Source organism: Gaeumannomyces tritici (genome assembly GCF_000145635.1).
Source record: "Gaeumannomyces tritici R3-111a-1 unplaced genomic scaffold supercont2.4, whole genome shotgun sequence".
NCBI lineage: Eukaryota > Fungi > Ascomycota > Sordariomycetes > Magnaporthales > Magnaporthaceae > Gaeumannomyces > Gaeumannomyces tritici.
This window is the reverse complement of record NW_008804548.1, coordinates 4,501,302-4,519,912: the sequence shown is the minus strand read 5'-3', so window position 1 is coordinate 4,519,912 and position 18,611 is coordinate 4,501,302. Positions and strand designations below refer to the sequence as shown.

The window sequence follows — 18,611 nt, the reverse complement described above, 5'->3', positions numbered from 1 at the left end:
GTGGCTGGCAGCAGCCCGTGCACGTCCTCCCCAATTCATCTGACAGAACAAAACATGCCCCAGCGTTCGAATCCACTCAGACAGGCCCGCTAAATCGGTTCGTGGAGTGATTCTCCACCACATGGTTGTTGGCGCTAAGACACCGCGACGGCCCGGATGGTCCTCGCACGTCCAGCGGGGTGAGCGGTTGGAACGCGATGGGTTTGAGGGGAGTGAAAACGAGATGGCGTTGTTTGTAGAGCGAGGAGTCTGCCTTGGTTGGTTTGGGTGTGTTGTCTGCGTTCGGGGCTGCGGCTGTCTTGTCTGCTATCGGCTGTCAGTCTGCTCTCCTATCTGCTTTGTCCCTGCTCTGTCCCAGTATAATTTGCCCTTGATCCGGTCCCTGTCTGTCGTCTTCCATCCATGCCTCGTATGTCCGTCATTTTATTCCTCCGCCATTTCCTCCGCCCCCTAAAATGCTACCCTGCAATGACTTGGCTGCAGCGCCTAAATTTGAGTGGATTCGTTCTGGACTGAGGGACGCCTGTTGCTCAGCCGCTGTCCCCACACCCCCTTGGTCGATATCGGGCGGTGGAGCAATGGCTGTTGCAGATGCAGTCGGAGATGGCAGGCTTTATAGGGGTGGCCGCGTCTAGTTTGCTTTTATTTTGTGTTTTGGCTTCAGTTCACTCATCATGTCCAAACCAACCATGTCCGTCACAAAGCTCGAGCTCGAGGAGGACGCCCACAGGGCCGCCCTCGAGGACAACCCCAGCGAGGTGCACGTGGGATGGAAAACGTGGGCGGCCGTGCTGTCCATGGCCATCTCGTTCGGTCCTCCCATCGGCATCGCGTTCGGGTCCGTCGCGGCCGTCGTCGCCCCCGTGACCCAAGAGCTCGGCGGTTTCGACAAGCTGGCGTGGGTGGTCGGCGCCTGGTCCCTCGCCACGGCCTGCTCTTTCTCGGTTTCCGGCGCCCTTAGCGACACATTTGGCCGGAGGAACCCAATCCTGCTTGGCCAGGTGCTGTCCATCGTCGGCTTCGTCATGGGCGGCGTGGCGCGCAACGTTGAAACGCTCATCGCGGCCGAGGCCTTTATCGGGTTTAGCACCGGGCTGATTTTCGTCAGCTACGCCGGCGTTCCCGAGATGCTGCCCAATAAGTACCGATCGCTGGGGCTGGGGATTCTGGACGGGGGGATTGCACTGCCGTGGTAAGTCTGCACACCGCTAGCATGTTGGTGGCTCTGCTAACAGAACAGGGGTGTAATCGCCGTTATACTTGGACAGGCCCTCCTCAAATACGCCTCGTGGCGCTGGATCTTTTGGATCGCGCTCATCGTCGAAGCGGTCGGACTCGCCGGAACTGCTGCCTTTTACTGGCCGGCATCACGGACTCGGGGCTCTCGGCTGCAGCAGCTCAAGGATATCGACTGGATCGGACTGACCGCCTTCATCGGAGGCCTGGCCGTGCTGCTGGTCGGGCTGACGTGGGGCGGACAGGCAGAGCACCCGTGGGCTGGAGCGTCGGTCGTGGCGCCCATCGTGGTCGGCCTCGTCACCATCGTGGCCGCCTTTGCCTACGACTTTACCGTCGCCACCAACCCCATCTTCCCGCTTAGCCTGTTCCGCCAGTTCCGCGAGTACTCGGTGCTGCTGATCGTCATGTTCGTTTCGGGCATGCTGTACAACGCGCTGCTGCCCCTCCTCACCCAGGGATCGTCCTACATGTTCACACAGGACGGCATCCAGGTCGGGCTTATGTCGCTGCCGTACACGACCATGACGCTGATCGTCGGCTGCATCGTGCCCATGCTCGCACACAAGATCGGGCACCTCAAGTGGCAGGTGGTGGTGGCGGTGACGCTTCAGACGACCTTTATCGCGGCCACGGCCGGCGCCGTCAACCCGCGCAACTACTGGGGCTGGATCTTCCTCCCCGCGTTTGGCATCCCCATGTTCACGTGGCTGACGATCCTGACATACGCCATCGCGTCGCTGCACGTGCCACACTCTAAGCTGGGCGTGGCCATGGGGCTGCTGGGGACGTTCCGGGCGGCGGGCGGCGCGGTTGGCAACGCCATCTTCTCGACCATTCTCAACAACAAGTTCAACGAGTACGTGGGCGAGGAGGTGGTGCCGCTGGTCTTTATGAACGGCTTTAACGCCACCGATATCGGGCCCATCATCGGCGGGGCCATCCAGCATAACCTGGGGATACCGTTTGCGCTGGCTGCGTATCCCCCATCCATGGCGGAGCCGCTGATGGAGGCGGTGCGGACAGCCTACGGGCGGGCGTTTTACGTGGTGTTTCTGTGCACGATTCCGTTTAGTGCTGTGGCGCTGGCCTTTTCTTTCTTTGTCGAGGACCCGACCAAATACATGACGAACCACGTGCAGATGGCGATGGAGGCAAAGGTGGAGGACGAGGAGGTGCAGGTGGTGGCGGAAAAGCAGCGCTAGGCGGGAATTCGATGTGGAATCAGCCCGGGTGGGTGTGGAATAAAGTAAAGTGTGGAATCAGATTTGTCACCGTGCGCAACGAACGCGAGACTTGACGCAATTAAAACCCCGCTCTCCGTGCTCCAACGCAATACCAGAATTCAACACGACCTTCATCACCATCACCCGGCCCTTTATGACCTCCTCCCTGGCCCGGCCTTTCAAAACAATCCTAACACGGCCCAAGACCATCTCGCGACCCTTCACCTCCCTCATGACACAAAAAGCCACCTTTGCCGCCGGCTGCTTCTGGGGCGTCGAGCACATCTTCCGGCAGCACTTTGACAAGCGCGGGCTCGTTGACGCGCGTGTGGGCTACATTGGCGGCGACGCCGACTCGCCATCATACCGGGCCGTGTGCAGCGGCGCCACCGGCCACGCCGAGGCCACGCAGGTGGAGTTTGACCCAGCCAAGGTCTCGTACCGCCAGCTCGTCGAGTTCTTCTACAAGACGCACGACCCGACCACCAAGAACCAGCAAGGCAACGACCGCGGTACCCAGTATCGCAGCGCCATATTCTTCCACGACGCCGAGCAGGAGGCCGTCGCGCGCGAGGTCACGCGGCAGGCCAACGAGCAGTGGTGGAAGGGCAAGATCGTGACCGAGATCCTGGCGGCGGGCAAGTGGTGGGACGCCGAGGATTATCACCAGCTGTACCTGCACAACAACCCTGACGGGTACCAGTGCGCGAGCCATCATGTTAGGGATTTTGGGGAGCTAAAGTAACTATCGTACAAGGATACTCGGTAGTTGACCGAATCACTTCCTCCTGTTCTGCATCATCAGGATTTGAACCATGCGGATGAAAATGTTGATAAAGTCCAGCTCCAGCGAGATGCTCTCGTTGACCGGGTCGCGCTTGATAAGGCCGTGCTGGGCCAGGCGCGCGTGGTGCAGCACCTTTTGAACGTCGTAAAGCGTGAAGCCGCCAAACACGGCCAAGCCGCCGTACAGCCAGATCTTTTCCGTCATGGCCAGCGTGCGGACCGCCGTCACAGGCAGCACCAGCGGCGCCAGGCCGGAAGCCAGCACGATGGCACCGCCCGCCAGCAGCGGGCCGCCGATGTAGAGGTACTTTTCCTGCTTGGCCGTGGCGCCGACAAAGGCGATGGTGCCCATCATGGCGACTGTGTAAAGGCCGGCGCGGGCCAGGATCGGGACGGGCACAAAGGCCATCATGGGTGCGACGAGGGCGGCCTGGGTGGCGTTGAAGGCGGTCCAGAGGGCGTACTTGGGGAGGTAGCTGTTTTGAGGAGCACATGTTAGAAGGAAGGCAGAGAAGCAATTAAGAGTTGGAGCACACTCACTTGTCCGGGTCCACCGACCGCGCGCCAATCATGGTGGCAAAGCTCATGCCCAGTCCTCCCAGCGCAAACACCCACGGGTTCGTCGCCATGATGCGAAACACGAACCCAGATCGCACCATCTGGCGCACCGACAGGGCGATGATGCCGACGCCGGCGCCCGTGTGCAGAAAGGTCGAGTTGAGGTACGAGCGCTCGTAGGAGGGCATGCCGCCGTCCTCGCGCGTCTCGCGGTTAAAGACAAGGTTAGTGGCCACCAGGGTGCCGCCAAAGACGGCGCCGCCCACGAGCAACTTGCGCATCAGGCCGGCCTGGTCGGGGACGGCCTGCGACTGGTAACCGCGGGAAAAGCTCGGCGTCGGCTTCGTCGGTTTCGTCCTCGAGGTAAAGAATTTGGTGTGCAGCGCCCGCGACGGGGGCTTAACCAGCGTGGCCGGCCTAGCCAGCGGCCTGGCTAGGCGGGGAGCGAGTCGTAGTGTGGTGAACATGGCGATGTGGTTGATGAGGACGTGGACGAGAGTCGCTGCTGATGCCCGAACGGCGAGGGGAAGAAATCAAATAGGTGTGCTGATGACGTGCGTTTCTCAAACTTCCAGGCCATTCCATGGTGGGGCGGGAAGTGAGATGTCACGTGCTGCGTCACGTGGCTCATTGACTGATGCTAATCCTGCGGCGGCAAACATCCGCACCCGGAATCTCACGTTGTGCGTTTTGGGACACGCGCCCTATGGCTAATATTGCGGCTAATGGCCCTTTCGGGCTCATGATACTGCACAGCACGGATGTGCACAATATCCGGCTTAGAACCACTAACCACGTTTATAAACTGCTTCATCTGGTAGATCTGCTCGCTTCCCCGCGTTGTCGTTAAATGCCGATATGTACCACAGGTTCGTATAAATGGGCTGCTGTCGCTCAGCCATGTTATCATTTGCAAATCTGCGTGATGCCTACTCGTAAATCCACCTGCTATACTGCCAAAATGAGGCTCATCCTACTCGCCACGCTCGCCACTGCCGCAGCCCTTCCAACCTTACAAACCTCTCGCCTAATAGCGTCCAACACGCCGGTCCGCGAACCAACCGACCCCCTTTCGTCATGGTTCTTACGATTCGTCTTCTCCAAGCAAGAAAATACGTCACACAGCCCGTGCTTCTGCGCCGGCGGCTCCCTCTACTGCCGAAACGACTCGGGCGAGCTTGAAAGCAAGGGCATGTGCGGGATGTAGTGTAAGACGAGCGAACAAGCCGGGAATTGTATGGAAGTTCAGGACAGGCTAACAGGCGGGCAGGCTGGCAGGCTGGCAGAGTTGATACGGTTGGCGTGGATGGCGTTGGGACTATCAGAGTGGCATGGACGATACCGTTAATCTACGCATATCTTGACCCCATCGCTGCCTGCCCGTGCTGCCAGTGCTGCCTCTGCTGCGCCTGCTGCACCTGCTGCGCCGGCTGTCCGTACTCCCCGTACCCGTACTGCGGCATGGGTGCTTGGTGCCCCGGAATCTGCTTGTCGTAAGGCCCCTGCACCGGCTGCATCGGCTGCATTTGCACCGGCATCTGCGCCGGCACGTACACTGGCTGGTACCCGCTCATCAGCGCGCGAGTCTTCCGCTTGCGGCGAGCATAAAAGTCGACGGCCGCCCACACCCCAAGCACAAAGTGGCAGAGGCCGGCGACCAGCACCATAACGGCGATAACGATGGCTAGTGCAAATCGCAGAGGCTGCTGACCCCACGCGGCGTTAACGGCAGCATCCTGGGCCGCGCAGTCGGCAAAAGCCGGGGTGCATCTGCGGCTGCCGCCGGTATACACCCAAACGCCGCTGCTGTCTTGCTTGTAAGGTCCCTCGGCCGAGCCGGTGCGCCAGAATCGTAGCCCGTTCGGGTCGTTAGCAAACTCGCGGACCGTCAGGACCGAGGAGACGACGATGGCGGCCAGGTACAGGATGACGCAGCAGAAGCAAAAGTCGACGATGAGGACCAGCAGCGGGTGCAGCGGCCTGGAGTAGCGGCGTAAAAAGCGGACGAGCAGGTCGGCGGCGCCCCAGATGAAAGAAAGGGCAAACTAGACGGTCAACACGTGGAGGCACTGCTGCGACTGCGGCTGCGACTTACAAACGCGACAAACAGCTCGTTTTCACCATTCCTCCGCGGCACCGTCAGCCGGTCAAAGTTGGCCAGGTTGGCGAGAACATATCCAGAGCAAGCGATGCCTACAGCCGCGGCCACGCATTGCAACAGCCGAACGGCGGCCTTCCATGGCCACTGCTTGTCGCTGGCTCGCAATCGCTCCCACAGCGAGGGGCGGCGGGGAGACGGCTGCACGCCAGCTGTCGCTCCAGTCTCTGACGCGGCGGGTGGTGGGCTTGGCGCGCGTGCCCCTGACGCCCCTGCGGACTCGGCCGGTGGCGTCTGTGCGGGGATTTCCGGGGACATTGGGGACACTGAGTCGATTGGAAGACGCCAGACTGGAAGACAGACTGGAAGACAAACAGACGCAAAGAGACCGACTTTTAACCCTGACGCCCGCTGCTGCCTGGCACGCCAAGAGATGCAGGGGCTCCCGCCAGCACTTCACTCACGTGCTGCCCTGGCTGCGACAGGGGTTAGCGGGCCAGCCGCCCGGCAAGTCATTCAAACCTAATCGCCGCCACGCGAAGTGGCGGGCGGCGATGCCGTGTAGATGCCAGAACACCGTTGATACTACGAATGCGACATGACTACCGGCGACCGTGCGATGGACGTTCAGTGAGGCTCATGCTTCGGCTTCATGGCTTCGATGAGCTTCATCTACGGCTGGAGCTGTGGCCAGGATAAGCTCTGGAAACAAGCTCTGGAGACAAGCTCTGGGGAGAACGAAAGCTCTGCAGAAAAAAGAAACCGAGCCGACTAATGACTCTAGTAATGACCTGCGTCCAGCGCCAGCGCGCGTCATGAAATTGCAGCGTCTGTGCCACACGAGCTCGGCCGTGTCCGCACCAAGGTTTGCGCCCCACCTCCCACTTGACCTCCAAAACCCGGCCAACCCAGCGTAGCATCGAGCCCGCACTGCACTGGCAGACGGCATCGCCATCACATGCACGTTGCCCTCTGGAAGACGCAGCGCTCTGCCTGGCCAGAGAGCAGTTGGTGTTGCTGTGCTGCTATCCTGTCTGCTGCTGTCGTCTGTTGTCTGCTGTGCTCTGATATAGCCCCCACTGACCGCGGCATTGGCCTGACATTGACCGCAGCATCGGCCTGGCATCGGCTGGCATCGACAAGTGGCATCGACTGCCATCGACAAGTGGCATCGACTGCCATCGACTGCCATCGACTGCCATCAGCTGCCATCCACAGAGCAGATCGCCGGCGATTGCTCGCGAGGCGACCAGATACAAGACAACATCAGCACAGATACAAACCACGCAGACGCCTCGACCGCAACCATGCGCCGCCGCCCCTCCACCCCCCGGCATCAGACGCCCTCCCACCTCATCCGCTCCTTCAATGTCGACGCAAATCCAACCCGCCCCATGCGCCCCAGCCCTCTTACGGCATCGGCCTTTCGCGACATGCCGCTCGACATCGTCGACCGCATCCGCTCGTTCCCCCTCTTCATGTCGGCCCCCGCCGAGTTCCTCGCCGCCATCGGCAAGCACCTGCGCCCGCAGATCCACAGCCCGCACGATCACATCCTCACCGAGGGCGACGAGGCCCGCGCCATGTACTGGCTGGTGCGCGGCGTCGTGGCGGTTACATCGCGCGACGGCGAGGCCGTTTATGCCGAGCTGAGACCGGGCGCCTTTTTCGGCGAGATCGGCGTGCTCATGGACATGCCGCGCACCGCCACCATCGTCGCCCGGTCAAAGTGCCTGCTGGTGGTGCTGAAAAAGGAGGACCTACACGCCGAGCTGCCCGGCTTTCCGGATATGGAGAAAGCCATCCGCCAAGAGGCCCAGGAGCGCCTGGCTATTCTCGAGCGCAAGCGCCAGGAGCGGGGCCAGGTTCCAAAGCCCGATGTGATCGAGACGGGCGAGGTTGTCAACCCCAAGAAGCGCAAGTCGCCTAGCCCAGGTGTCATCGAGGACCCGACCGTGGGCGGCAGCGCTTTAGGGAGCGGCTACGTCAATGTGCGCCGGACCCTGCGCGAGCTGCCGCTGTTCTCGGCCCTCCCCCCTGACATTCTACACTTTCTCGGCCTCAGCGCCATCCCCCGCACATTCCCGCCGTTCGTCGACATCGTCCAGCAGGGCAGCCGCGGCAAGGAGATCTACTTTATCGTCCGCGGCGAGGCCGAGGTCATGCACGAGAGCGAGCCGGCCAGGCCGTCCAAGCCGCGCCTGCACGCCGGGCAGTACTTTGGCGAGGTGGCCAGCCTGGGCCTGTCGGACCAGCGCACGGCCACGGTGCGGTCCATCACCACCGTCGAGTGCCTAGTCATAAGCGGACAGGCCTTGGACGAGCTGTGGAGGAGGTGTCCGCCCGAGCTCAAGACGCAGGTCGAGGAGACGGCCAGGATGCGGTACCAGGACAAGATGGACGTCGAGATGATGGACACGCAGTTGCTACACCCCCCGCAGACGCCCAAGCAGCTGCCCCAGGTTACGTTTAGCACCCCCAAGCCGTCGCCGGAAAAGGAGCCCGACCCGCGCCAGCCCACCGACCCGGATCCCTATCTTAGTGTTGATATGGAGAACCTGCGCAGCCGGCGACGCGGCTCGCTGGCGCCTCCCACGCCCGACGCGCACACCAACTGTATCAAGAACCACGCCGTGACCGAGCCGAGCCCGCTCCGGCCGATGCTGCCGCCGACGCCGCCGCGCACAGGCCACGACGACGAGGAGGAGCAATCGCCCTTCAAAAAGGCAAGAACGCTGCCACGCCGCCGCCGCGCCACCCTTTCGGGCCGCGCCGAGAACGGCGAGGAGGCGTTGCCCGAAGACGTGCTGGTAGCCGTCTTCCAGCACCTGGACCTGCTCCAGCTGATCCGGCTGCGGGCCGTGTGCCGGCACTGGCGCGACGTGCTGACCCGGGCGCCCAAGCTGTGCACGCACGTCGACCTGGGCTCGCTGGGCCGGCGGGTCAGCGACGGCTGCATCGCCAACCTCATCGCACCCTTCGTGGGCGCGCGGGCGCTGACGGTCGACATCGGCAACTGCTTCCATATCACCGACGAGGGCTTCCAGGCGCTGTGGAAGCGCTGCGGGCGTAACGTCAAGACGTGGCGTATGAAGTCGGTCTGGGAGGTGTCGGCGGCGCAGATCCTCGACATGAGCGAGAACGCGGAGGGCCTCGAGGAGGTGGACTGGAGCAACTGCCGCAAGGTGGGCGACAACCTGTTGGCGCGCGTCGTCGGCTGGGTGGTGCCCGAGCCGCCCACGCCCAGCAGCTGTGGTGGCGGCGGCAGACAGGTGGTTATGGCATCGTCCAGGGGTCGGCGCGGGCCGAAACAAGCGCCGCAGCCGCCACAAAACATGCCGCCGCCCGGCACCGTCATCGGCTGCCCGCGGTTGCGTCGGCTAGACCTCAGCTACTGCAAGCACATTACAGACCGTTCCATGGCTCATCTGGCGGCGCACGCGTCGGGCCGGCTCGAGGCCCTATCCCTCACACGCTGCACATCCATCACGGACGCGGGCTTCCAGTCGTGGGCGCCGCACCGGTTCGACGCGCTGCGCCGGCTGTGCCTGGCCGACTGCACGTACCTGTCGGACAAGGCCGTGGTGGCACTAGTGGCGGCGGCCAAGAACCTGACACATCTAGACCTGTCTTTCTGCTGTGCCCTGTCCGACACGGCCACCGAGGTGGTGGCGCTGGGGCTACCGCAGCTGCGCGAGCTGCGCCTGGCGTTTTGCGGTAGCGCCGTGTCCGACGCCAGCCTCGGTTGCATCGCGTTGCATCTCAACGAGCTCGAGGGCATCAGCGTGCGCGGGTGCGTGCGCGTGACGGGGTTGGGGGTCGAGAACGTGCTCGAGGCCTGCGCGCGCCTGCGCTGGCTCGACGTCAGCCAGTGCAAGAACCTGGCCGGCTGGCTGGGCGGCGGCGGTGTCGAGCGCTGGGGGTTCGACGAGCGGGGAGCAGCGAGGTCGACGCCGGCGCCTGCGCGCGGGGGGTTGGTGGCCGGGCCTCGGGACGCGCCGTCCTACGCGGCCGTGGTCTCCAAGCCGGCGTGGCCACGGCCTAACACACCTGTCCCTGCCGGGTTCCGGCCCGTCATGCGGCCCATTGTCCTGCCCAAAGGCGTTACGCGGACGCGGACGAGGCCGCCCGTGCGGTTTATAGTGGAAAAGGGGAGTTACGGGCTGAGGTAGCTGTACGATAACGAGGTGGCACGTGTTCACGCCTGATGACTTTCGCCCTAGGGCGCATGATGAATTCCGCTTCAGGTGCATTTCCTCCAGCAGGGTTTGATGTAAATTTACTTCAGCCGGGCCAAGTTATTGCAGGTGAATTGGTATTCACATCTGATGTGGTGTTTCAGCTTGGCGCCAATCGGATAATTGGACGACCCTGACGTCAGGACCAGATCCTGTTTTGGCCTGTGCTGACCTGTGACGAAATGGGCGATCAACATGATAAAAGGCGATGGAAGCGCGATGTTAAAACTGCCAAACTGCCAAACTGCCAAACTGACAAACTGCTACACTGCTAAACACTGCTCTGACCGTCAATTAAGCCGTCAACTACTCGAACCCAAAAAACACGCCAAAATGCCCACCATGCTCGGCCTCACCAACGACAAATCCGCCTCACCCAAGCCAAAAGAGGAAAAGAAGAAGCTTGACACGATCCAGCGCCGCAACGTCAACGACGCACTCACAATGGAGACGCTCCTCTGGCGCGCCATGTGCGACGACCCGGCCAGCGCGGGCGAGTACATCGCCGATGACTGCGTCATGCTCAACCCCGTCAACTTTGGCACCGACGAAATCATGGAGGGCAAAGACGCCATCGTGCAGGCCCTCCACAACGGCGACAAGTGGGCCGGCTTCAAGATGCAGGACGACAAGCAGGTGGCCAAGGCGGGCCTGATGGCCGTCGCCGTGCTGTACAAGGTCGCCCTGTTCAAGCAGACCAGCAAGGGGCCAGAGCAGGTGGATGCCATGGTGAACTCGACCTGGCGGCAAAGCGCGGGGGCGGACTGGTTTCTGGTCAGCCAGCTGGTGGCGTTTGCGGATTAGGAGGCGTTTGGCTTAAGCGATATCTGGGTGCGGTCTCATGTAACAGTCACAACAGTCTCTTGTAATAGCTAATTAATTTATCTACTGTCTTCACCACGAGCGCTTCCTCACCACGAGTACGCTTCCACCTGTAACCCCCAGCCCCTCTCTGCCACCAGCGCCCGCACGTCGTCGCAGAGACCTGCCGGCCCGCACACCACCACCCCAACCCGCTTCCACCCGGCCTCGCGGTCCAAGATGGCCGCCACGTCCAGCCGACCCACCTCCTTGTCCATGCCGGCCAGCGCCCCCTGCAGGTCCCGGGCCAGCCCGACGGCGTCCTCGCGCAGCGCCCAGTAGAGCTTCGCGTTGGGGTGCGACAAGGCCAGGACGCCCGTGATGCCGATGCCGCCGGCTATTAGCACGAGCCGGTCGCACTCAAGGAGGGTCGCGTGATTGCGGTACGGTCCGTCCAACAGGGTTGTGAGCGCGCCTGCTCTCAGGCGGCGCGACATGCCGCTGGACCGCCGCACGTAGAGCGTGATGCCCGAAGTGTCAGCAGACAACTTGCCGTCCTGCTCCCCCAGCAGCGATGTCGGCACCACCGAAAACGGGTGGTTCTCCCACGGGCGGAAGTGCAACGTCGGAAAGTAGACGTAGACGTGCATTCCCGGGCCGGCCCACGTGATGCCAGGGATATCAACGCGCATCACGTCGGCGGTCACCGGCGTTACCTCGGCGGTCCGGACGCCGTTCTTGGCCACGCGCAGCAGCCGCAGCAGCCGCTCCGAGGCCCAGACGGCGCACGCTGCGTACAGCCACATCTCGTAGCCGTACTGGCGCTGGAACCGCAGCTCGACGTGGTACCAGGACCCGACCAGCACCGCGACGGCCAGGACCACGTGCAGGCCCAGGAACACCTCATACGATAGGCGGCGTACGGCCAGGACGCTGAGCACGAGCATTAAACACGCGGCAACGGTCGCGACGCATCCCCAGACCCAAAACGCCTCTCTCTGCGTGTCCAGCATGGCCATGTCGGCGTACAGCGCCAGCTCCAGCGCCGAATGTAGCACGACCTGCAGCCCGAAAAGCCGGGCGGCCCAGCGGTGCAGCAGCACAAAGGTCGAGTGTGGCCAGTCGGTGGCCCAGAGCAGGAAGCTGTTGCGGCCCGAAAGCAGGATGACGAGCGGGGCCAGGGCCAGTGCCAGGACGCCGGTGCGGGCGCCTACTGACGCCACCGTTTCCTGCCACGGCGACGCATAAAACGTGCTGCCCGGCGTGGTCGTGTAGCCCAAGGCCGTCAGTGCGGCCGTCAGCACGGCGAGCGCGCCCACGTACAGGGCCTGTCCGGTCGTGGGTGCGTTGCCGGCATGGTGCGGGAGCGGGCGGACGTGGTAGCGGCCGATGAGGGCGGGGTCGACAAGCGGCCGTAGCCGGGCGATCAGACCCGTGCAAAAGGGCAGGCGGTTGGCAACGGTAAGCAGCACGGGCACGGCCGTCGCCGCCACGAGCAGAATGATGCTGGCACCGTTAGCACTACCTTGCACCCGCACATCGATGCCCCATGAACGCACTTACCCAAATCGAGAATTCAGCGTCTCTGCCCGCTCAAACGCAACCAGAGTGTCCCGTGTGGCAGTCCAGACGTCCATGTCAACCAGCGCGGTGAAGCCGAGGACGCCGTTGCCGCTGAAAGTCCTAGTCGGCGCCTCGATGCGACCCAATGCCTGCTGATACGTCCATATAGGCACGGCGCCGCCCGTCGCCTTCTCGGCCCAGTACTTTTCCAGCTCCCAGGGCTCGGCGGCGCACGTGCTTCTAATGCACCAGGCCAGCGTCGTGAGAAAGGACGCGTCGGATGCCCTGCATTGCGGCGTCGTCGTCACGCGCGAGCAGGCCAGAAGGGCGGGCGCGATGGCCTCACGGCAGGCAGCGGCGCACACGGGCGCGTACAGGCGGATGCCGTAGCCGACGAGGGCGGCGGCCGGAGAGGCCAGCAGTAGAAGCTTCATAATGAACTACAGCCGTCTGGCACCTGCGAGGACAAGTCGTCAGCACCTTGCACGAGGGCCATGGTGAGACTTTTGTAGCGGACCGCCCGTCGCACAAGCTATCGGCCGAGACCTCACGCGAGACATGCGCAGCCGAAACATCGTAAAGAAATTGTATTGTGCGACTGTTTCTGTCTACTCCTTGCCCAAGCCCGCCAAGGTCTGTTTTGTCAGCACGGCTTGCCACATGGAAGCGGTCGACTTACCGCAAACTCCTGCGTGTCGATGCCGGCCTTGTCCATCTCGTCCTTGAGCTTCTGGGACGCCTCGCGAAAGTCCTTGTCCACAAGCACCTTGGCCATCTGCACCATGCCGGGGCGCTGGCCAGAGTGGGCGTCTGAGATGTTAGCGGGAAGGGACATGGAGGACACGGCAGGCGACTCACCAATTCCGTGGCGCTGCAGAATCTCGCCCAGTCCCGCGATGGCCTCCAGCACGGCCGGGTGCTTGCTGACCTTGGTGAAGAGGTCGCGCATCTTGGGATTGGCCATCAACTCCTCGGGCGTCGGAGAGTCTTTCGTCGTGGCACGCAGCCTGGCGCTCGCATGAAGCCGGCGAAGCTGCAGGGGCGCGGCGGGCCCGAGGGGCCTGGCGAGGGCCCTGGCAAGCGATCGGGCAAACATGCTGGTGGTGTTGAGGAGAAATGAGAGTTGGAGCACGGGCGCCGTGACGAAATGGGGTCTTCATCACGTGGGGCGGGCACAGCCACATGGCACTGAACTGGCCCCAGAATAGCACACACAGCCCACCCGCTACACCCAGCCGAAACAAAATACCAACTCACCCTGTCTGTTCCCTGATGTCCCCTCTGCTATTCTTGGTGGCCCCATCGGCAGCGGTAAGGCTTGCCGTGGTTATGCCCTAAAACAAGCTCTAATTAGGGATCGCCACGCTATGGCCTAGTTTGAGCAACTCGTTTGTCTGGGGAAGCTAGAGTCAGGCTTACTGCGGCGGCAGTGCTGGCAGTAAGGCCCAAAATGGCCAAATGGAGGCGAGGTGCATCAGTCTAGATATATATCGAGAGTCGATCCTTTGTGCTTCGCCCAGCTGTTTACATCGCCGCCTGCCCCAGCGTTTTCCCACTCGCCCTGCTCCATCCAGCCAACGCGTCCAGCCTGCTCATTTACCAGCAACCAACCGCCACAATGCAGCACCAAGCAATGCCCGTTGTCTTCTTCAGCTCCACCTCCACACCACTCTACTCCAACGCCCTGGCACCAAGAAACGGGGGCCAGTATGCCGGCCTCTGCGTCTTCATAGTGGCCCTGGCCATGTTTGCGCGCCTGCTCATCGCGGCCCGCGGCGTTGTCGACGCCTCCCGGTGGAAGACAAAAGGCGGGTCGACCATGTTGACGGTGCTCGAGAGGGCACTATTCGACGTCGTCGTGGCCGCGCTCGGCTACCTGTTGTAAGTGTCTGGGGACATCACACGCTGTGTTTGGAAACATTACTGCTGAACCGCGCTAACTTTACAGGATGCTCATCGTTATGACCCTCAACGTCGGCTATTTCTGCTCCGTCCTGGGCGGTGTCTTTATCGGCGCCATAGTGTCGGGCAACTGGGGCAAGGAGCACGAGGGCGACTGGCTACCGTGCTAGATGAGCCACATGCATATTTTTTTTCTGCAGCGTTTTAGCGATTAGCGATCCATTTACTGTACATCATTCTTCCAGTCTCATCTCGAACGTCCCGTTCGCTCTTTGCATGCCACTACAACCCCGACGTCTAGGTACTGATCACCCTACGGCCGCCTGTAACGGCGTTTCCCTGGTCCTCATCTCTCCAACTCTCAGCCCAGCCCGGCTCCGGCTCCGGCCCTACCCCTGTGATCGCCCGTGTGGGCCGCGTGCTGTAGCGCGTGCTGTGGGTGCCGCTCCTGCTCTCTCGCGTGCTGTGCGAAGCCCTGCCCTCCCCCGCGCCGTGCTTGCCGCTCTCGCGCGCGTGCGAGTACAGGTGCCGCGGATCCCAGCTTTCGGCCTGCGACGTGGCGAGGCTCGACCGCCCCAGCTCGGCGTCGTCCCGCGGCTGCATCCTTTCGCGCGTCGGAAAGTCCCAAGCGTTCTCGGGCCTGGGCTCGGGCCGCAGCTCCATCGGCGTGCCACACACGCGCCGTTTGGCCCTTTTGTACGACATCTCGATGGACCGGTAGAGCGGGGCGAGCATCGGGATGCTGGCGGCGGTGACGATTGCCGATGCCTCGGCGCTGCTCCAGTCAGCGATGCTCGGCGCTCTGGCGAGGTACGACTTACTAGGTGGTTATGACCGTCCCGTTGTTGCCCCCTAGACTGTCGGCTCGTTCAGCTTGTCCTTTCAGGTAGACTTGCAGGAAAAGTCGGGATCTGCGAGCCCGCTAAAGTTGCTGCACTTGTATGCCGCAATCCCGGCCGCGCTTCAGGGTGTCAGCAAGGCCTTGGAATCCACACTTGATTCACTTACATGGCTCCAATGCCCATGGCAATGCTCAGGCCTACCGTCTTGATCCGGCTCATCTGCATTGAGTAGAAAATCACTGCCGGCCAGACGGCCTGGGCGGGTCAGCGGCATGGAGAGGGTTGGCGGCATCGTCCACGGTGAACATACAAGGTAAAGATCCACAAAGGCGGAAAAGGCTGTGAGATTGTCAGCGGGGGGCAAGTGGCGAAGCATGAGAGCGACACTCACCCGAGGCAAACGTGCTGCACCAAATCATAACCGAAACGTCCATGCACTTCTTGTCCTGGACGGAAAAGTCCCCTGCGCCCGGACCGGCAGGCACTGGAAAAAGACGACAAATACGATGGCGATAAAGGCGAGGGTCGACATGATGGCTGGGCCCCATGCGACCGCCCGGGCCTTCGGCCCCGGCACCAGGATCCTGACCAGAATGGTGGCGACGACCAGCTTGGGGATGCCGAGGGCGGGGAGGACGGCGGGGACGGTGAGCATGTGCCAGAAGATGACGCGCTCCTGCTGCTGGACCGTCAGGGTGTCGACGTGGCGGCCCTGGCCGTTGGACACGGCCATGTAGATGCAAACCTCGCTGTACAGCAGCAGCACGACCGAGACGACGACAAAGAGGTCGTCTAGGTACACCTGCCTGCGGATCCACGTGCGGGCGTAGAACCGGGCTAGCCCGAAGACGGCCGCGAGGAAGACGAGCACCGACGTGGCCGCGAGGACCATGGGGCCGCGATTTTCGTGAGCCTCTGTCGCCATGGCTGTGGGGCCTGTCGCCATGGTGTTGTTGGAGAAGAGATTAGGATTTGGCAGTGGCGGCCTCAACTGATGTCGTTCTGGATAAGGTTTGCTGCGTCTGGGGTGGTCCTTGCCTTTGCATGCTGCCAAGGTTGAGGGCCGAGCTCCCGGCGGGACTTGTCTGAAGACGAGAGCTGGCGGCTGACTGCCTTGACAGGGTGATACGGGTGCCCAGGCGGCGGACTAGCCACGCCGGAAATATCAACTGCAGTATCGTGAAGCGCAAAACCGAGATATCACATTATGGCGAGAGCTACGCTACAGGCAGTCAAAGCTCATTCCCTGCCAGCTCTCGGATAAAACGATCCGCCTCGGCCACGATTCGCACGCTCTGCTCGACACTCGGCGAGGCCGGGTCCCCCGAAACGGCCTGCCAGTCACGGAACAGACGGCCCAGATGCTCGCCGCACGCCAACACGTCGGGCTGGTCGTGAGCGATATCTAGCAGCAGACCCTTTAGAGCCGGTGTGCGGCACGCGGCCAACAACAAACACATGGCACCGGCCATGCTCAAGGCGCAGATCCACGTATCCACCAGCACCGTATGCCGAAAGCCCCGCAGGTTGAGCATGTGCAGGAGGCAGGCATCGAGGCAGGCGCGAGTGCTGCGCAGGGCGTCGCCGTCGCCGAGTTTGGACGCGTCGACGCCGCTGAGCATCCACATCAGGTACGGGCGGTAGATGACGCTGCGGCACGTCAGGTAGCGCTGTCGTAGGAAACCGCCGTGCTCGGACGCGCAGGGGCGGGCGTCGAGGGTAAAGGCAAAGGCGACGGGCAGCACGTCGCGCCACTCCTCGAGCTGGTGGTCTAGCTCGGCGACCACGAACGGAAAGCGGGTCGGGTCGAGCGAGGCGCCGGTGCCGCGGGCGTACAGCAGCTGGTGGACGCGATTGAGAAGGCGGCGCATCGAGATGCAGGCCAGGAAGTAGAGCGACGACTGCTCCTCGGCCTGCTCAGTCCGGTGCGTGGCGTAGCCGGGGCCTGGGAGGGGGACGGACGACTCGATGCGGGCGATGCCGGACTGGGGGAGGCCCGAGAGCTCGGCGAGGTAGTCACTGAAACAGTTAGACGGAACGCTGGCACAGGGGACATGGGACATACCTCTCGAGAATGTAGCAGGACCAAAAGATTCGCCGGATCCGCTCCTGGTCAGCGCCGTCCCCGCTGTCGGACTGATACGACAGCAGCAGCAGGCAGCGCGTCGACGCGGCGTTGATGTACTCCCAGGCCTGTAGGGGCCTACGGAGAAAGGCAAAGTAGAGGCTGCTTTTGTTAGCTTGCGACTTGCCCAATCTGGCTTCGACCGACTCACCCCACGAGAAACAGGCAGTGCGTGGCCGTGGACCCAACCACAGCGTGCACCACGTGCAGGCGCTTCAGCACATTGTCAAAAAACAGGTCGCCCATCTTGCGCCGGGCGCGGCGGAAGCGCATCTCGTCGTCGGAAAGTGCCTCGCCCAGGCCGGCGACGGCTTGGCTAGCGCAGCCCAGGGCCATGACAACGTAGGCCAGACAGGCGTCGACGCTGTCGTCGGGCTCGGGCGAGTCGTCGGCTGACACGAGCACCCGGCGGCACCTTTCCACCTGCTCCACCGACGTGGTCGGGTACCAGAAGTTGACGGCGGCCTGAAAGGCAGACAGCACGGCGTCGACGTCGTCCGGGGCGACGCAGGGCAGCATGCTCGTGGCGCGGGCGCGCAGGGGCGGGCGGCGCTGCTCGAGCGGAAAGATGGGCACGTAGTCCCGGCGCAGCGACGGGAACAGGTCCAGGTGCGGCCACTGCAGGATGGACTCGGTGGTGGACGTGTGCATCGAGTCCAGCACGGCGTTCTCGAGGCTGTTGGGGTTGTGCGGCTCGCTCGGCGTCGGCATGGACGGCGACGTGTGCACCGGGTGCACCTCGGCCAGCGGCGAGCCCGAGAAGCTGCTGCTGCGGACGGAGCTGACGGTCGTGGTCGAGGCCATGGTGGCCTTCATATCGTGCAGGAAGCGCTCGACGCGCAGCACGCCCTCGAGGATCAGGTCACTCTTACCTCTCCTGGACTGGTCAGCTAGAGGCAGACTGGCGGGACAACATGGAACTCACGAGTTCGCCTCGGAGCCGTAGGTGCAGTCGCAGTCGGCGGCAGCGCAGGCGGTGCACGGCGTGTTTCCATCGCAGCGGATTTTGCGGCCGCGGCAGTTGTCGCACTGGGGGAGTCAGCGGATAGAACAGTGTAATACATGAACATAGCCATCACTAACCGCGTGCGACACCCTCAGCCGCTTCCGGACCGGCTCCGAGTCCATGATCAGTCCGGGCAACAGCCCAGTGCCGTCTGCTGGTGCTCTCTGGAATCAGTCGGGATCGGCCATCTAAATTCAAGACATCGCACGCGGGGAGGCCCACAGATGCGC

At 62.8% G+C, this 18,611-nt stretch overlaps 10 protein-coding genes across 10 annotated transcripts; 5 read left to right on the top strand and 5 right to left on the bottom strand.

Annotated features, from left to right (window-relative positions):
* Nucleotides 1-624: 624 nt before the first annotated feature.
* Nucleotides 625-2,553, top strand: GGTG_08971 (hypothetical protein). The gene is made up of 2 exons (XM_009226813.1): nt 625-1,192; nt 1,241-2,553. The coding sequence occupies exons 1-2, from the start codon at nt 675-677 to the stop codon at nt 2,439-2,441; spliced, it is 1,719 nt and encodes a 572-aa protein (XP_009225077.1). The 5' UTR covers nt 625-674; the 3' UTR covers nt 2,442-2,553.
* On the top strand, nt 2,484-3,246 carry GGTG_08970 (peptide methionine sulfoxide). The gene has a single exon (XM_009226812.1). The coding sequence runs from the start codon at nt 2,617-2,619 to the stop codon at nt 3,205-3,207; it is 591 nt and encodes a 196-aa protein (XP_009225076.1). The 5' UTR covers nt 2,484-2,616; the 3' UTR covers nt 3,208-3,246.
* On the bottom strand, nt 3,018-4,344 carry GGTG_08969 (hypothetical protein). The gene is made up of 2 exons (XM_009226811.1): nt 3,789-4,344; nt 3,018-3,724 (listed from the first exon to the last, which is right to left on the bottom strand). Exons 1-2 carry the CDS (start codon nt 4,271-4,273, stop codon nt 3,241-3,243), a joined length of 969 nt encoding a protein of 322 aa, XP_009225075.1. The 5' UTR covers nt 4,274-4,344; the 3' UTR covers nt 3,018-3,240.
* Nucleotides 4,345-4,582: 238 nt separating this feature from the next.
* GGTG_08968 (hypothetical protein) lies at nt 4,583-6,256 on the bottom strand. The gene is made up of 2 exons (XM_009226810.1): nt 5,902-6,256; nt 4,583-5,851 (listed from the first exon to the last, which is right to left on the bottom strand). The coding sequence occupies exons 1-2, from the start codon at nt 6,220-6,222 to the stop codon at nt 5,156-5,158; spliced, it is 1,017 nt and encodes a 338-aa protein (XP_009225074.1). The 5' UTR covers nt 6,223-6,256; the 3' UTR covers nt 4,583-5,155.
* A 955-nt stretch (nt 6,257-7,211) lies between these two features.
* Nucleotides 7,212-10,076, top strand: GGTG_08967 (cyclic nucleotide-binding domain-containing protein 1; the record flags this gene model as incomplete). The annotated part of the gene is made up of 1 exon (XM_009226809.1): nt 7,212-10,076. One exon carries the CDS (start codon nt 7,212-7,214, stop codon nt 10,074-10,076), a length of 2,865 nt encoding a protein of 954 aa, XP_009225073.1.
* Nucleotides 10,077-10,281: 205 nt separating this feature from the next.
* GGTG_08966 (hypothetical protein) lies at nt 10,282-11,042 on the top strand. The gene has a single exon (XM_009226808.1). The coding sequence runs from the start codon at nt 10,338-10,340 to the stop codon at nt 10,944-10,946; it is 609 nt and encodes a 202-aa protein (XP_009225072.1). The 5' UTR covers nt 10,282-10,337; the 3' UTR covers nt 10,947-11,042.
* Nucleotides 10,985-13,116, bottom strand: GGTG_08965 (hypothetical protein). The gene is made up of 2 exons (XM_009226807.1): nt 12,507-13,116; nt 10,985-12,449 (listed from the first exon to the last, which is right to left on the bottom strand). The coding sequence occupies exons 1-2, from the start codon at nt 12,938-12,940 to the stop codon at nt 11,054-11,056; spliced, it is 1,830 nt and encodes a 609-aa protein (XP_009225071.1). The 5' UTR covers nt 12,941-13,116; the 3' UTR covers nt 10,985-11,053.
* A 654-nt stretch (nt 13,117-13,770) lies between these two features.
* Nucleotides 13,771-14,578, top strand: GGTG_08964 (hypothetical protein; the record flags this gene model as incomplete). The annotated part of the gene is made up of 2 exons (XM_009226806.1): nt 13,771-14,387; nt 14,455-14,578. Exons 1-2 carry the CDS (start codon nt 14,125-14,127, stop codon nt 14,576-14,578), a joined length of 387 nt encoding a protein of 128 aa, XP_009225070.1. The 5' UTR covers nt 13,771-14,124.
* Nucleotides 14,579-14,705: 127 nt separating this feature from the next.
* Nucleotides 14,706-16,196, bottom strand: GGTG_08963 (hypothetical protein; the record flags this gene model as incomplete). The annotated part of the gene is made up of 5 exons (XM_009226805.1): nt 14,706-15,210; nt 15,301-15,369; nt 15,417-15,505; nt 15,561-15,589; nt 15,689-16,196. 5 exons carry the CDS (start codon nt 16,194-16,196, stop codon nt 14,706-14,708), a joined length of 1,200 nt encoding a protein of 399 aa, XP_009225069.1.
* A 286-nt stretch (nt 16,197-16,482) lies between these two features.
* Nucleotides 16,483-18,503, bottom strand: GGTG_08962 (C6 zinc finger domain-containing protein; the record flags this gene model as incomplete). Its single annotated transcript, XM_009226804.1, has 5 exons — nt 16,483-17,269; nt 17,316-17,477; nt 17,527-18,252; nt 18,301-18,404; nt 18,459-18,503. 5 exons carry the CDS (start codon nt 18,501-18,503, stop codon nt 16,483-16,485), a joined length of 1,824 nt encoding a protein of 607 aa, XP_009225068.1.
* Between the last annotated feature and the right edge of the window lie 108 nt (nt 18,504-18,611).

Excerpts from the sequence above, each read along its gene's own strand:
- GGTG_08971 (XM_009226813.1), top strand. The coding sequence starts at position 675 with ATGTCCAAACCAACCATGTCCGTCACAAAGCTCGAGCTCGAGGAGGAC. Across the intron at positions 1,193-1,240 it reads GGGGGGATTGCACTGCCGTG|GGGTGTAATCGCCGTTATAC; the intron begins GTAAGTCTGCAC and ends CTAACAGAACAG.
- GGTG_08970 (XM_009226812.1), top strand. The coding sequence starts at position 2,617 with ATGACCTCCTCCCTGGCCCGGCCTTTCAAAACAATCCTAACACGGCCC.
- GGTG_08969 (XM_009226811.1), bottom strand. The coding sequence starts at position 4,273 with ATGTTCACCACACTACGACTCGCTCCCCGCCTAGCCAGGCCGCTGGCT. Across the intron at positions 3,725-3,788 it reads CGGTCGGTGGACCCGGACAA|CTACCTCCCCAAGTACGCCC; the intron begins GTGAGTGTGCTC and ends TCCTCAAAACAG.
- GGTG_08968 (XM_009226810.1), bottom strand. The coding sequence starts at position 6,222 with ATGTCCCCGGAAATCCCCGCACAGACGCCACCGGCCGAGTCCGCAGGG. Across the intron at positions 5,852-5,901 it reads ACGAGCTGTTTGTCGCGTTT|TTTGCCCTTTCTTTCATCTG; the intron begins GTAAGTCGCAGC and ends TTGACCGTCTAG.
- GGTG_08966 (XM_009226808.1), top strand. The coding sequence starts at position 10,338 with ATGATAAAAGGCGATGGAAGCGCGATGTTAAAACTGCCAAACTGCCAA.
- GGTG_08965 (XM_009226807.1), bottom strand. The coding sequence starts at position 12,940 with ATGAAGCTTCTACTGCTGGCCTCTCCGGCCGCCGCCCTCGTCGGCTAC. Across the intron at positions 12,450-12,506 it reads ACGCTGAATTCTCGATTTGG|CATCATTCTGCTCGTGGCGG; the intron begins GTAAGTGCGTTC and ends TAACGGTGCCAG.